Source organism: Rhagoletis pomonella, unplaced genomic scaffold (assembly GCF_013731165.1).
Source record: "Rhagoletis pomonella isolate Grant_MI unplaced genomic scaffold, Rhpom_1.0 Rhpom_scaffold_00012, whole genome shotgun sequence".
Classification (NCBI taxonomy): domain Eukaryota; kingdom Metazoa; phylum Arthropoda; class Insecta; order Diptera; family Tephritidae; genus Rhagoletis; species Rhagoletis pomonella.
This window is the reverse complement of record NW_023458566.1, coordinates 7,452,965-7,470,016: the sequence shown is the minus strand read 5'-3', so window position 1 is coordinate 7,470,016 and position 17,052 is coordinate 7,452,965. Positions and strand designations below refer to the sequence as shown.

The 17,052-nt window shown below is 42.8% G+C and overlaps 2 protein-coding genes across 5 annotated transcripts in view; one reads left to right on the top strand and one right to left on the bottom strand.

Annotated features, from left to right (window-relative positions):
• LOC118747759 (calcium uniporter protein, mitochondrial) overlaps positions 1-17,052 on the top strand; it is a 216,412-nt gene that overhangs the window by 79,901 nt on the left and 119,459 nt on the right. For all 4 annotated transcript variants that reach the window (XM_036481884.1, XM_036481882.1, XM_036481886.1 and 1 more), the window contains exon 2: positions 1,755-1,827. In XM_036481884.1, coding sequence (XP_036337777.1) covers positions 1,792-1,827 — 36 coding nt within the window. In that variant the 5' untranslated portion in view covers positions 1,755-1,791. The remainder of the gene's footprint in view (positions 1-1,754; positions 1,828-17,052) is intronic.
• The window catches only part of LOC118747760 (protein javelin), a 28,142-nt gene continuing 16,396 nt past the window's right edge, over positions 5,307-17,052 (bottom strand). The window contains exons 2-3 of the mRNA XM_036481887.1: positions 7,295-7,667; positions 5,307-7,174 (exon numbers count right to left, since the gene is read on the bottom strand). Of these exons, the coding sequence (XP_036337780.1) occupies positions 5,787-7,174; positions 7,295-7,574 (1,668 nt within the window). The 5' untranslated portion in view covers positions 7,575-7,667 and the 3' untranslated portion in view covers positions 5,307-5,786. The remainder of the gene's footprint in view (positions 7,175-7,294; positions 7,668-17,052) is intronic.

The window sequence follows — 17,052 nt, the reverse complement described above, 5'->3', positions numbered from 1 at the left end:
TAAACAGGTGGCAACCCTCCTATAGTTCAGCTAAGAAACAAAGCTATTCTAAACCATTTAGATAGATACCCATTTTGTGATTTTTTTTTTTTTTTTTTTCAAATAATTTGAATATAGTTTTTGTATACGCCTCTTGCCATCCTTTCTTTAACCCTTTCCGTCAATTTGTCGAATTTAATCGATATTTCCTATGGATGCTACTGAAATATGACTGATTAACTCCCCTTTCATCTTTTTCATTTTGTATTTATCCTATTTTCTTTGAAAAGCTTTCTTTTAAGTAGCATTCTTGAAATTTATTGCATTCAGTGTTGTGACTATCCCACAGGTAAAATCTCGTAGTTCTAAAACTCAGAATATATAAATGTGATAACCAGAATAACTTAGCTTTAAATTGTTTATTTGTGGTTCTAACAATTTTTGCAAATTTTTGGGGCCCTGTCAAACATATCTGGCAAGCTATACTTATTTAACGATAAGCTTTCCACAAAAAAAATCTTTTTCTCATCTTCAGGGGTTGACTTTTCCTGATATACAAAATTATAGATTTTTAGCGTACCGTAAATTTTTTTCGACACTCAAAAGGTTAATATAATTTTCAAATAAATAATTCCCTTAATTCAAGTCGAATTTGATTTTTTATACAGGTGGCAGCCCTCGCCCATGAGTATGGAATTGATTTTATTCTCATTTTTGTTGTTGGTATTTCCGACAGGGTTGGAGTGTGATGTAATGTGGAACGTTTTTTCGTCATCCCTTGTCAAATTTGGTTTGGAGACAAACCGGTTTCGGCGTTGTGCCATCTTCAGTGTCATTTTGATTTTATATATATCTATACCAAGTTCCAGTACTCTAACAAAAATATTTCCTGAGATATGCGGTATGAAAAATTACGTTTGTATAGGAGGTGCCACGCCCCCTCGTCTAATCTAGATTAAATCTATGCTATATTTAAAGTTTGGCTAAACGACACCTGTGTACAAAATTTCCTGAAGATCGGTTGAGTATTTCGGATTTATAATATTAGAAAGGATAAATGTCTCAAAAACCGCATTAAGACTTGCCGTAAGGATACTTAATTTAAATAATTTTCTTAAAAGGATTGTGAGTATACTAGACGCCTCATTGCTGTCATCAAGCACGTCACCCTGAGGCAATGCTCACTTATTTCCATTCGTTCTGAGTTTTAAGCGAGCATACATATTTACATGCCTTGATATGCGTTCGTCTTTGTGTACTTACATATTTATGTCTTTAGCTCTCATCAACACCATACCTACATACCTAAGACGCACATAAACACCCACTTAAGTTGATATCCGTGAAAAATGCATGCCGAAAGTCGCTTACATGAGTTCCATACAAAATTTTGCAACAAAAAATTCAGACAAAACTTTCACCAGCATTCTGTTTTGTGAAACTTCCCTTGAAGGCTGACTCGTTTCATTAATTTTGCAAATTTGAATTTCAAATTACATTATCACCATGCTTTTTAGAGCTTTCTTCCACGTAATCGGCTTTCTAAAACTTAATCTACAAGTAGTTACATACAACAGAGTATCTGCACAAACAAATGTGCATAAATATGTATGTGTAAGCAATTTTTCGTCAAACATTTACATAATTCACACCATATCCTTTAAACAAAAGTAAGGAGGAAACCCGAACAAAGTTTCATTATTCTACTTTCATTAGCATTTGACTACGCACATTGATTTCTCATCACAGCTTTCTCTTTGTTTTTTTTTTTGCAGAATTCTTGGAGCACCAGACGATATTGCAAGCAAAGCGATGATGCGTCAAAAGAGGAGCAACCACAACGTACAGGTAAATGACAATGGAGAATACATATATGTAGTTATGTTTTGTATGTGTGTAAATACGTGCTTCCGGTGCACCTTAAACACATATCCAGTACGACATATCCTACATATCCTCGACGGATTTAACACAACAACTCAAAGCACCACAACAACTCAAAGCACACGTCAACAACAATGTGCCACAGGATTATTCTATAATATTTTGTGGCATATGCCGGCGCTGATAACACATTGTGGCAGCTGCTTTTGCTGCCTATACAGCCACTCATTCACACGGTGTCATTTGTTGTTAATTAAGTGTGTAACTTTGAGAAGTATTTGCTTTTCATATACATATGTACATACATATGAAGGTTTCGTTGTAAATACACATAAATATGGTCATCTCATTTTCATCATTTTGTGGAGTGTTTTTCTGAGAGTGAGTGCTTTGAGGATTAATGAGTTGCCAAGCGACCACAGACAATGCTGTTGAGTAATTGTGGTTGAACACTGTGATTAGCACCAGCAAGGATAAGTAGAACTAATTCACACCTGCATAGTACTACATCTACATATAAATTTCAATTAGACCGTTGATGACTGCTTTTGAAAGAAGCATCGCGCTTGGTTGAGTACCTGTGTGGGTAGAGAAGGCGTATTTTGTTCAACTGTTGGAAAGTTCATCTTACAATGGAACATTTTCGACAACGGGGAAAGACTGGTTGACTTCCAGCCCAAACATTCCCAAAGCCACTTAGGCGACCTCTGATCAAATAACAAAGAACCCAATGGATGATCCCATTATTAAAGAATGAAAATATGCTTCGAAATTTCTTGACGTCCAGTCCATCCGAGGAGCTAACATCGGCTTGCAAAGATCCGCATGCGCCTCTATGCAATGACGAAGAAAGTCACAGTCACGACAAACAGCTAAGCAATTACACAATTGAATCTCAATCCTGCTCAAGCTAAAAACTTCGGAAGGGGGCTCCATCACCAAATTGCTGCGAAATACAAAGCATACCAAACTACCTAACTACTAACTGAAGTCAATGGTAATACGCGCTACAATTGAACGGGTCCGAAGAAAATGAACCGAGGTAGACCTTTATTCATGCCTGACAAAAGCGGTGCAGAAAGACGTGAGCGCGAAAAGCTAGAAATGATGGCGTGCAGGAACGTGACTCGGAAACTCTATCAGAAAATATGGAAGTAATGAAATAGTTTCAAGACTTCAGCTGGCTCCTGAAAAGATGAATATGTAAATATGTGACCAGATTTTCACAGTGTGTTAAATCCTGAAAAATAGCCTAGATACGAATTTCGTCACATGCAAACTCTAAATTGAAACTTACCTCTGGAAAGCGTAGTTAAAGCCGTCAATCTGACTCCAATTGGCACCATATACGGCAAAAGCATAATGCTACTGGCGTATGCAGATGATATTCTCATAGATGGTTGGCCTCAACATCCGAACCGTTGTCGCACAATATTCCTCTGGCTTTCGAGAAGTATAACTACGCCAATGAGGTGCATTGCATTAAGTGAATTCCTTATTCTGCTCATTCACTTTCGATGTGGTAAAACCAGCTTATTTTCTTCACGAAGCGTTGAAGATGGCGTATTTCCACAGAGTGTGTCGAAAAAGGCGGGCCAGTGACAAAGGAAGGGCTCAAAACTCTCCTCCTCTTCCTAGTCTCTGCATCATTTGTAGGGCATTTGATTTGATTTGATTATACTACCACAGCGCTGGTAATGGAACGGTTAATTGAGATTGGATTTAGATCTTTTTTTATCGATACTTCAACGGATCTGCGGATCAACGCAGAATGCTGATCTATGGCGAGATTTTCCTGTATAACGTGCAGGGTTAAGTGAGCATAGGTTAGTCCTCATCTTAGCGAGATTGCCTGCCGAGCAGTATTCGATATTCCGTTGTGCCCGGGAACTCATGCCACTTTGACGGTCATATTCGAGGCTAACTCGTTCAGAGTATTTCTATATGCGATTGCCACCTTCGAAGAGGTGCAGATGAACTACAGGAATCTAATCGCAGCTTCACTGTCAGCGTAAATAGTGGGGTAGACTTTGTTGAGGTTAAGGCACTATTGAGCCAAAGTTCAGCTTCCCTTGTGGCTGCTGATTTGCCCTAGATGACGCTGCTGTGGTAAGGGAACCTTAAGCTGATGTTCAGCTTAGTAGACCTTAGATCCAAGTCTGTACGATCCGTTTCGATGCTTTCTGTAATTCTGTTAGACAACCGATTGTCAGAGCAGTATAATGGATCAGTGTAGTCTAGATCACGTCGATCACGTCCAGAATTTTCGAGTGATCAAACTTGGGGTCTCCTACAGGTATGAGTTGCATTCAATCCGGTTGCGTAGCAGCTGGCCTGAAGCTTACCGTAAAGGTCAGCGGATGAAGTTTTAGTAGAATTTCTCGGGCCTTGCTGTGAGTGGAGAGTGGACTGTATACTACATCCAGTTAACTATGTGTGTATTAAGTCTCCATCGTTTCACCAATGGTACCTGGTATGTGTAGAGGGCGGTTATGGCTTTTCCAAAACGGTCTGTATTATTCCAATGCCAGTTTAACTTTCCGTCTAGAATAATCTGAGGTACTTGACCTCTATATAGAGTTAAACTTTATGCTATTAAAAGAGGGTGACTCAAAAAACTGCTTGCCGTATTTTCTTGAGAAGAGTAGCATTTCGGTATTGGCGGGATTCAAGTTAAGTCCACTCTCGCCGGACCAGCAGTGTACGAAAGTGCTTGCTCGATGCTGTCAGTGCAATATCGTAGCTTACGTTATGACTTGAAAGCCGGTAATCGGTCCTTTTAGGAGAGCAGTGTTTACTGTAAGATTCCAACTCTTTTTTATATGCAGGGAGTCGAATTCATTGATACCGAAGTATAGACGTAAGTAGAATTTAATTAAACATGGTTCAAAAGGTCCTAAGAGTTCCTGTAGCGACCGATCCAGCCGCATTTGAGGCAGCCATCTGCCAACGGCTTTGGGAAAGACATTATTGAGCTCTAAGTTGGTGAAGACGTCTATTTCGTGGAGCATAGCATGCACAGACTTGCCTATAAAGTATGCAGGCTAGCACGCGAAAGACTAACCGTTGGAAGAAGGTAACGGATATGCGAGCCAAGCAGTCTGCTTAGAACTTTAGCAACAAAGACGGTTAGGCTTATTAGTCTGAAGGCATTTCAGTTTTAACAACTTCCTTTTATAAGAAACTGTCGACGATCTAAGCATACACAGGAAATTAGCCATTCGAACATCTGTTTAAAATATTAAATTTATTTTCTGCCACTGGCAATTTTACATGGCTTATTTAGTTTCCAATATATTTTTCAATAAAGACGAGAAGTACCTAAAATCTAAGTTAAAACGGAAGTACTTTCGTTAATTAAAAATATCCAATAGCCGAATGGGCCTCCACATTTTCTCTCCTTCCTTATAGAAATTCAGTGAGTACACAATATTTTTTATTTTAATTGTAAATACGCATACATTTATTTATAACATAATTAATAATTTAACTTAAATATTCAATTCGCATAAAACCTTTGGATTGACTACATTTGGCATTTGTCACGGCCATCAATCGCCAGTGGACACACGTACACTTCTCCTGGGAGTCAATGATTGTTTGGTACATTTCATTTTTTTTTTTTTTATATAAATAATGAATAGAATTTAAAATTAGGCAAAGTGATAGCACAATAAGTATTTTTATATGTTATACAAGTAAATTTGCAGTAAATGTAGATAAAATGTAATACCCCTACACCGTTATCGTTGTCTTTTTTACATTTCATAAATTTTGCCCACTTATAGAAAGGCGTTGCGCGCCTGGCATTAGCTGCGCATTTCGAATACTTTTAATTAATTTAAAGCACTTAAACGCTAAAAGGATTACATAAACATTCTAGTTAATTTCTTCGTTTCCTTTTCCGCTTGCCGCCGCTCACTTCACAATTTATCCTCAAGGCTATCGTAGTCATAACAATCACTGCCCACCTTCGATTTTCGTCCGTCTTCCTCCTCATCCTCCTCCTCGTCGTCATCGCCTTTGTCGCTGATGCTATGCCATGCTGGTGCAACAACCAATTTGCCACCAACAGCCTGTTGTGCCACTTGCGTCCCGTGCTCCACCAGCTGTCCGCGCTGTTGCTGCGCTTCTCTCTTCGCCTCCTCACGGCGTTTTTCATTTTCAATTAACTTCTCAAAATCCTTTGTCGGATCATAAACTTCGAATTCCTCAAATTCGATATCGTCATACTTGCGCTTCTCGAAGAGGCTCTTATCGTTCGCCACATAATGGCGCACAACACTCTTGTCCAGCAGCGTCGTTGTGCTGGTTGCAATAACTGTCGTAACGCTGCTGCCATGGCTGCTGGCGACGCTCGTGCGACCGTATGGCTCCGGTGTTTGCTGGTCGACGCGATGTATCTCGACGGGCACAACTATTTGAGCGGGTAGCTGCGTGGAGCGGGGTGCCAGTATTGGCGTTGTCGTTGTTGTCGCCGTTGCTGCTGGTGCAGCTTGTATTTTATTAGCTTGAGTGGCTGCAGTGCGTTGCTCTCCTTGCGGCGCCTGCCAATTATCAACGGTTCGTTGCGGTTGCTTCGCGTCCATATTTCCGAAATTAATTTTCTCTGGCAAAGCGCTGGCTTCCTTACCTTTCTCGCAGTTGGCGTTGTCATCGATACGCGTACAACTCTTCAATGGCCCATTGGATTCTAATATTCTTTTCATGCTTGCCACTGTAGTTGACATCGTTTGCGCAGCTTTGCTATTGCCATCCGATTGCTTCATCGCTATTGTGTAAGCCAAATCGACATTTTTATTGCGCCACACTTTCAATGTGCCATTGTTGTCACCGCCACCGTCAATGCTTTCGCCAACAAAGTCCTGTGACTTTCGTTGCTCGCCAGTGCTCAAGCGTATATCCATGGCTGAACTTTGATAAGTTTTTTCGATTTCTGATTTATTATCTTTGTAGTTTGTGCGGTCAAATTCGTCGCTTATCACTCTTGCCGACTTGACATCGTCCGGCGCGTATGTTGTCATAGGCACATTTATGTGATTATTTACTGTTACTTGCTTCACTTCTGCCACGCCAACACTGGCGGTGGCTTGTGCGCAATCGATCACTCTTCTTGCTGGTATTTGATTGTTAATCGTTAGCGGCTCCTCCTTACTCTCTTGTTGCACTTGTCGCTGCTTTGTGCACTCAAAATGATGTACCATCTTCTTGACGACCTCTGTGTCATCAGCGCCCGTCTCGACGATGTCGACGCCAGTGCCAGCCAATTCCAGGCGGCTGCTGCAGCTGTTTGACTTAACAAGCCTGATACCTGAAAAAGTTTTTCAAAACAAAGTGAATTGCGAAAACTATTTCAAATGTGTTGAAAGGAAGTCAGTCGTGTCCTTCCCCGCATACACTGATACATCAAACTCGTTTTGTTCAAACTCACCAAAGTGCGCCAATGAACTTTCTCTATTATCATCTATACCGTTCGTTGTGTTGGCAATGTTTTTGTCATTGCATTCATCGTTTTGTTGTGAAAACTTTTGTCTCGTTGGCTGCTGGAGCGCACAATCCTTTGTTGTTGGTGGCGGCTCACAAGCATTGCAGCTCTCAATTTGTCGTACCCGTCGTCGTGTCAGCGTCATGGTGTTTGTATTTGCCGCATTGGTCTGCGCGTTGTTGTGGTTGTGATTGTAGGCGGTGGCGCCATTGTGGCCGCTACACATGCCATACAATGGCTCTGGTGAAGTGCTTTGCAACACTCGCCCACCATAGTAGGTAACTGTGGAGCCGCATTCTCTTATCTTCTCGAGCACATCCTGTGAATGGAACAATAAATAGTTATGTATGATTTTTTTTTTGTTCACTGATTTATTACTTGTTTTTGAATAGGTGAAACGAGAGCACTTAAACTGCATTTTGCTAATAAAAAAGGGTAAATTTATAACTGCTGACATAAGACAATAGCAAGCGTGTATTTCGAGGCAATATGAGCCATAAATATTGCGTGAAATGCACTGACGAAGAAACTGTTTTAAAACTACAAAATTTCTATCTAAGTGTTGTGTACATGAATACTCTAACCCTAAATGCAACTTGGATAATCTCATTTACAATCGGTCCAATCCAGAAAAGCGATAAACGAAACTCAGCCGAGGAAATTAAGCTGTATTACCCCGCAATGACAAAACAAACTACTCGAAAAACATTCAAGGAAATTATTTAGTATAAGCTGATGTGGAAGGTGACTAGTTTTGCCTAGTATACTAGAGGTGGTATAGAACTATGTAATAGCTTACTCTGCGCTGTAACTTTCGAACTAGTTTCGTTTCAGCCGGGAAGCACATCACGCTATGTATACCATTGGACAGTGCCCAATAATGATCTCAACCAGCCAAAGTCGTAGGCGTTCCAGATTTAAATGGACCCTCCATCAGCAAGTTTGTTCATACTATACTGCAAATTAAACAATGGGGAGATCCAGACACTCTCTTTGAGAATTCTGTAGAAAGTTTCTATAACGATGGCTTCAAGACTGAAAATGGAGCTGGAGTTGGATGATATGTGGACTTTAGATGCTCCTCTACGCCTTAAAAGTATTTTTGTGTCTTAACAAAATATTTCCGTATTATAATATTTTATTTATTTTATCAATTTAATAAAAATGTTCAAACAAGTGGCAACCCTCCTCAAAATTTTTTTTGCCAGTAAAGTTTCCTAAACCTCCTTAGTTGGATACCCATATTGCAATATTTAATTTATCTTATCAATTAAATCAAATTGGATTTTTCAAACAGGTGGCAACATTCCATGATAATATTTTCGACGCTAATCTTTCTTAAATATCTTTCATTCGACAGCCATATTGCAGTATTTAATTTATCTTATCAATTTATTTAAACTGCAATTTTCAAACAGGTGGCAACGCGCTAATCATTTTTACGTATATTTTAAGTAAGGTCTTTATCAATGCATCGGTGAAAACTGCATTCAATTCCATGCATTTTGGCAATTTTTTTTTTTACGGTGTCAGTCATTTTCTTCATTTCGAAGTAGTTGGTTCGAAAATAAGCAACACCTTCAACAAAAAAATTGCTCAAAATCAACGTTAAGTCCTAGCTATTTTCATACTTGCACTTTATTGTATTAAAATTCAATGGACAAAAAAACTGCATACACAATATTTCAAAGAAACCTTTTTTATTAAAAAAAAATTAAATAAAAAAAAAATTATCAAAGCTTTTCAATATGTGAGTGTCGTACAGTTAATATATTCACTTTTCGTTTATGAACTGTATCTCTCTATACGTAACACAAGCCCTCAAACAAATATGCCTACATTCATACATATTTCCCCGCCACTTTTTGGCATTTCTGCTGATGAGGCACAAAAGTCCTATTACGTGTAGAAAGGAAAAGATATGCGGCACGTAATGCTACAACTGCACTGTATAAAATAAGCCTAATTGAGCTAAATAGGCGTGTCATAAATCCATGTCAGTGCTTCATTTGGGCGCCGCACACTTTTACGAGCATCTCGCGTTTTGCTGTCTAAGGCGAAATTCGAAATAGGACTTCCAACATGAAGCCGCCTCTTTGCAAACTTTAACTATTTACTTACATAAATACTCTTCACCTTCACCGCTATACACTCATTATACCACACACTCATACTTACTTTGCTCACATAATGCGATTCGTAGGCATCATCATCAAGGTCTTCGTCGTCGGCATCCTCATCGTCGCTAGCTGCTTCCGCCTCAAGTCTATTGTTTTTATCTTCACTTGTAAAATTTCGTTTTTGTTGCTGACTTGCATGCTGCTCATAAATATCGGTCACGCGGTAAGTGGCATCCTCACCCACACGAATGGCACAGCTACGTGGTCGTGGACGCGGTTGTGGTAAATGTCCATTATAATCTCGTTCTCCCAGAGCCGTCGTGGCGATGTCAATATGCGTCGACGCGCCCATCCGCATATTTCTATTGTTATGCCTTTGCACTTCGGCCTGCACGTGCACGCCCTTCAATGCCTCCTCCTCCTCCTCGTCGTCCGCGCCAGCCGCTTGCTTCTCTGCGTTTTCTGTGTTCGTTGCATCCATTTCATTGCATTCGCAAGGCGATGACAAATCACCGCTAGAGATGCCGCTCGACAAGCTGGCCGTATCCCATTTGCGCGCACTCGGACTGCTGCCTTTTGTGGTTTCACGACCAGGTAATTGCTTATTTGTCAGCTGTTGTTGTTGTTGTTGGTGTTGCTGTTGCTGTTGGTGTTGTTGATGCTGGTGTGGCATATGGCCGTAGGATGTATCAATGGTAAGATAGCGGTACTTGCGTGCACGTCTTGCGCGCGGACTCGGCAGCTGTGTTGCAGCACTACGTTCCACTAGGGTTTCCTCTTCGGGCGCGCTATGTCGCAGCTGCATGCCGCCACGTGCCGTGGGCAACACATTTTCCTCGAAGAATTTTCGTACATTTCGCACAATGTCCGGATTAGGTAACTCCTCCTCGTACAGCTCACGGTTCACGCGCACAGGCTGGTAGAAGAAGTGGCGCTTAATGCCACCGCCGCCGGCACCGGTGCAATTACTGCCGACGCCAGCAGCGCCTTTCTCCGCACCACCACTGACAGTAGCTGCTGTTTTCTGTTCCAGTTTTCCTCCACCTACGCTGCGCGGCGAACAAACAGTCCCCTTTGAGTGCTGCTCTACTTTGCTGCCGTTGCCATTGTCCAACGCCTGATTTGTGGCCTTCGCATTGGCACTGCCTTCGCTCGTTTTCTGGCCCATTTTATGGTGCCTTGTCGCCGCGGCCGCCGCCGCCGTTGCTGCTGCATTTGCTATTGTGGTGAGTGGGCGTTCGATTTTAGTGCGCACCGGCTCCACAATCACCACATTATTGTTCGCCAACAGCTCTTGGAAACTGTACTCCTGCAGATACTGTATAAGTCCATCGAATTGCGCTTCCTTCTTGCTACGTGGCACCATATTTGAACGCAGCAGCTGCTGTGACTTCAGCACCTTGTAGCGTATGTGGTCGAATTGCGGCTCGCCATTGGCATCATTTGCCAGCGCCGTGGCGTCTGCCGAGTTGGGCGGCACAGCGCTGACTATGGTCGCCTTTTTGTCACCCTCGAGCTCGAAGATTTCAATGGAAGGCACGAAACTGCAGTATTCATCTTGATTGGCATTCGCACTGGGCTTAAGTGGCTTAGTTGGTTGATTGACCAAAGCCTTTTGATGCTGTGATTCTTGCGGCTGTGCGCCCAAAATGAAATGCCTAGGCTCAGGTTGTGGTTTCTTTGTGTGCTGCTGTGATTGCGCTGCCGCCAGCTCGACGTGTTCCATTTGCTGTGCTTCTTTGCTTAGTTCATTAACATTTTCTTGTTTGTTTGCATATTTTAGCGTCTGCCAGTCGGCTTTTGGCTTCTGCTCTAAATCCCATTGTTTGTCTGCTTTGGCACACTGCTCCGGCTGCTGCTCGCCATTCTCATCTTTTGCCAATTTCGACCAGTAATTGCGCACTGCGTCGACCTTTTTAAGATATTCACTCTCGACTTGACTATCTTCCACTGTGCGTTTGGCCTTTGTCAAATTGTAGCCACCTCTGCCGCCGCTATTGTTCACTGTCTTTCCGTTGCCAAGCATGTCAGCTCGGCGCTTATTGTCTACAACGTGCAAAATTTGTGGTCTTGACATTTTACTGCCTGCGGCCGTAACGGCGCCCTCAGTGCTGCGTCTGCGGAAGGAGTCGTTGGCTGTGAGCACCTTGATGGGACGTGCTTTGTAGATTTGTGTGCTTAGCACGCGACGTTCCTTAGATTTCACAGATAATTCACAGTAATTGTTGCTGTTGATGGTGCTATTGCTGTGGCTTTTGTTGGCGGTGGTGCTACACTCGTTTGCGTTCGCTTGCGCTTTACTGCTGTTGCTTTGGCTATAAACAACGTTGTTGCTAGCGTTTCTTACTTTGTTGCTATTCGATTTATGTTCGCGTTGACAGCAGTGATGATGATGATGCGCCCCCACTGGATGCTGTTGACGTTTCGGCTTCGAGGGCACACGCTTTAGCGATGCCACGCGCGTATGTGTGCTGACAATTGTTGATTTATCTTTCGTCGATTTTTCACGCTTCTCCTGTCTGCTTCTACTTAGTGTCAAATCGGCTAGGTGGTTAAGCGGCTTATGCTTTTGCTGATCTTCTACCTTATCTGTGCTATTTAAGCTGTCGTCTTTTTCGATAGCGTCTTCTTCGATTATGTTGTTGTGCGCATCCGTCACAATTATGCGAAATTGACTGGCACTCGTACTTACCCGATAATCGCCTGCTTGCTGTTGTGAAAATAATTCTTTTGAGTTTATGGCTGATTTATCGGTGTGCTGCACAATCCCAGTTGCGACCGACGGCACCAAAGTTTTTCGTACAGCTTGCTCTTTTATTTCTTTCGCACGTCGCTCAATTAGTCTGCTAAAGTTTTCTACTTCTATGTCGGGCGCGTCCTTTGGTTGCTCCTGATACTCGCTTGTGCTGGTGTCGAGCGAACTGTTGGCTGTTATGTTGCTGTCGTTATCTTCTGCCACGTAGGGTTCAGCGCAGTCGGTTTTCTCATTCACAACTTCTTGTAGTTTTGCAATTTCCTGCGCTACTTCTGGCTCGTCTCCCGCCGCTGGCTGTTCTACAGTTTCTTCTGTCAAACTATCTGGATATGTTGTAGTCTTCGTCGTCGTCGTCGTCGTCGTCTGTTCTTTAACTTCTACTTCCACAGTCGCTTGCGTTGTCTCATGTGCTTTTTTGACACGCTTCTCTTTCGCCTCCCGCTTCTTCTCCTTTTCCACATGCACTTCGTGCAGCTCCTGATATTCCTTCTTTCTTGCCTTCTGATGCGCACGACCGAATCTCTTGATTGAGTCGTAAATTTCTTCACTAGTTACGACCTCGTCACGCTGTTGCTTCGCGCTACACTTGTTAGCGCTCTCCAGTAGGAGTGTTGTCTTCGTAGTGCTGTTGCTGTTGGCGCTATTCGCCTTGCTATTGCTGCTGTTGTTCACTGTGGTCCCTGTGGTCCCATGCAAATAACATTCATCTAACTCGGTGTGTTGTACGTTGTAGGAAGATCTCAATTTCGCATCAATGCACTCGGACACTTTTAGACTCTGTCCAATATTCACATCCGGCAGACTATGATACTGATTATCGCTGAGGTTCGTTTGGTAGGGTAAGTGGTACGACAGTGAGTCGGCCGGTGACTGCCGCTTTAGTGGCGTAAGTGGGTAATCAATTGGCGGCGTGGCAACAGCAGTGGTGATTGGCTCCAAACCACAGACACGTGGCTGGTTGATGGACGTCTCGTTGCTGTTGTTGGTGCTGGTGCCCGAGTTAGCAGTGTGCACTGCTGTGTCGTTGTAGCGTTTCCACTTACGTTTTTCTACAACTGACAGGATTTTCGGTTTACTGGCTACGCTAGATGTGATGCCCACAGTGGGTTGCGTAGCTAAACTAGTGCCAAGTACTGCAGGCTTAACTACACCACCTGTCGCAGTGGTGCTGGTGGCGGAGGAGGTGGCTGTCACTAAAGCGCGCGCAGTTGCAGCGGAAGTTGGTGCAGTTGACGTTGATGTTGCCTCCGATATTGACGTTGATGTGATTGTGGTTGTAGCTATGGCCGCGTTTGTGTTTGTTGCCGTACACGTTGCTGGCGTGTGACCCACTTTCAGTATTTGTGTATATAATGTCGTCGTTGATTCAAGCGTTCTACCACACGTCGGGCTCTCCTCATCTAATGTCGTCGCCGCTGTAAGTGGTAGATTTTCAATTTTCGTGTTTACTGTTTCCACTACACTAACTAATTGCTTTTCCTTGCCGCTTGTTTGCGTTGCAATTTCCGCAGCTTCCGTCTCTGTCAATATAGTAGTTGCCGTACAGGCGACACTTGCTATTGCAATATCATCAGTTTGCGTCTCCGCGCATTCACCGTCGAGCTGCTGCTGCTGCCCTTGGTCGTGGTGTGGCTGCTCGTAGATTATATCTTCTATCGAAAAGTGTAGTACAGTTGATGTTTCCTCTGGGTCTTCAGCGAGCTGTGCAGTCACATGAGTTGTGCGCTCATATGCCTCGCAGTGGTTGTCATCAACCAACGTGCTTTCCGAACCCTCCTCGGATGACAAGTAGACCGAGTCGTAGGCAATGAGTTTCTCAAGATTTTCGCTCAAGGCGCGCGAACGTTTCAGCACGCCATTACCGTGCTCGCTGGCTTCGTCGTAAGTGTTGCCGTCTGCTGCTGCGGCGTCTAGAAAGTCATCAGCGTCTAACTCTGTGCAATTAGCTCTTCTAATACTCTGCACACCTCCTTCTTCTTCTTCTTCTCCTTCTTCTCCTTCGTCCTCTGTGGTCTCAATACGCGTGCGTGTTGTTGTCGTTAGACTTATTAGCTCATAACCCTCCTCGTCCGCTTCTAACTCGCTATTTTTCTTGTAGATCTTTTCAATCTTCTTCAGATCGTATTCCTGTTCGGACAGCGATGGACTATCCGTTTGATCGTCCGAATTGCTAGTTGTAGTCTCGGGAAATGCGCTGCTCTGACTGTTCTCCGGATATGAATCAGTCGCGTTATGTAGCTTCTGCTGTGAGCCACTCAATGCGCGCTGCTGCCGGTGTGACTGATATATGCGCGGCTTCTCGCTCGCCAAAAAGTTGACCGCCTCTTCAAGCGCTTCAAAGTCCAATTGCTGCTGCAGTTCGTGATTCTGATGTAGTGAGTTTTTGAAGTAATCCGAGTTCAAACTCTCCAAATCGCTTTTCTCATTGTGCCAAGGGTGCAATTGTTCAACCAGTCCCAATGTCAGCGCATCCAAGCGCTTCAGATTATCATAGTAATCATCTGCTTCACGTGACTGATGTGGCTGATTATGATGTTGAATCGAGTGCTGATGCGGCTGCTGCTGCTGCTGTGCACTCGAGGGGCTTTGCGGGTGTGGGTGTGGGTGTGGGTGCGGGTGGGGATGCGTGTGTGACGCTTGATTGTGTTGATGTAAGTGTGTGTGTGCGTGATGGGGTTGAAGGTTATCGTGGCTATTATTACTGCCACTATTGGCGCTCGTGTGGTGATGATGATGATGCCGATGTAGATGCGACGAATGTGGATGTGAATGGGCGTGTATATGCTGTGCCGGCTGATGCAAGTCCCCTACGTCGCTGCTGATGACGTTGATGCTATTGTTGTGTTGCACCTTCTGTTCGGCTGCGCTCAGGCCAAGTTCATCGCATGTAGACTTATTGTTGTTACAGCTGCCACTGCCGTGATGATGGTGATGATGATGATGCTTGCTGCCGCCGCCGCCAGCGCCGCAGATTAATCTGTGGGGAAAACGTCACAATTAGTGATGACAGTAATTGCTCTAGTGATTGTTATTGTTTCTCATTTTCTTTTGATGGCGCTTGCACAAGTTTGTTTGTTAAAATATGGTTGCGAGTTAGTGCTGCTTAAGTGAAAATTACTGAGGCGCGGCCGAGCGGGTAGTGGGTATACAATAGATGAAATCGCTCAAAAAGTAACAGACAATTAAACGCTGCTGCGCGCTGCTATGAAAGCCGCCTGCAATGCGACGCATTTCAGTTTAAGATTTGCGTGCAGTCTACATCTTCGTCTAAAACATCACTCAACGCTTGACTAAACAGCGATTTAAGATGCCAGTGGAGAGGTGGTTGGCGGTGGCTGGAATTCAGCTTTGTTTAGTTTCAATGCACGCAATGAAGGTGAAACTGCGTCACGTTTCAGTCGTTTTCAAGAACTTGAGAATTATAGGTTTTCCAGCTTTCTGAACGTTAAACTCAAATGCATGTTTGTATGAGTATGTATATTAGGGTGCCCATCGAAATTTTTTTTTTTTTTAATTTCAAGAAATGAAAACTCCCAACAATCCAAGTCTGACAATAGATTATTATACATCATATTAAAAGCCTACAAATCCTCTTCTCACAACATGCTCGATCTTTAAAATCGAAGCAAAAATAGTCATTCAAAACTGATAAATTTACAAAACCGTATTTTCTGGCCTAAAATGATAATTCGCGACCTCTAAATGATTTTTAAAAAATCTATAAAAACAGGAAATAATATTTCTCATAAAAAGGAAGGAAATATGGACACCCTAATGTACATAACTAGTATGTAGGGATGTAGAAACTATTTTCAATATAAAGAAAAATATCGCATACTTTTTTCGCAATTCGCTGGATTAAAGTACAAACTGCAAACAAAAGGCAATGGATATTACTTTACTCTTGCTAAGCAGGCCACATTTTTTGTATATATTTACAAAGCAATCTACTTGACTTTAATAGTTTTTACTTACAATAGTGCAGTTAATTCTTAAATCTATACAAATCAAGACTAGCCGCATAGAATTCAGAATTAACTACGCCATTTTAAGCTTGGCTTTCATAGCCAACATACTGACCATAGCGAAAGTCGTCTTCTGTTCAAAAGTAGGGAATGGCTTTCTTGGGGTAAATTTTTCCGAAAGCACTATAAAACTACTCGATAGATGCATTCGTCACAAGATAGAGCTAGCAGAGTAGCAACATGCATATTCTAAAGGCAAGCCTGTGTACACAGCGCTCGTCCATATCGTCACTAAAACTAATAAAGCTTTAGCCTTCAACAAACTAGTCTTGGGGTTTTTTCTAGACATTGAAGGAGCTTTCAAAAATATTCGGCTAGAAACCAAAGTTCAAGCTCTACTTCAAGTAGGACTTTCGAAATACTTAGTGGGATTTATTCGGGAAATGTTGCTAAGCTAGTCGTGAACTAGTGCCGAAATGGTGCTGAAAAAGCCAAACGGATCTCGAACACGTCTTAAATCGCTGCCAGATTCTCCACTTACTAGGCCCGAATCCGTGCTGAAGTGGTTATGAAGAAGTCGTGTACTGAACCCGAAAGAATTTCGAACAAGTCTTTAGACGGTACCGAAATGGTCCCCTACTAGTCCCCAAATTATATCAAACTAGTCTCGAAATCGTCCTGAAGTGGTTCGCAAACATGTCCCAAAATAGGCTGAACTAGTACCGAAATGAACCCGGACCAGACCCGAAATAGCCCTAATTTTTGCCAAATTGTCCAGAACTACTGCCAATATGGTTTTGAAATAATACTGAACAGATTCCGAAACGGTCTCGAAATGATCACAAAATGGTCCTAAACTACTGA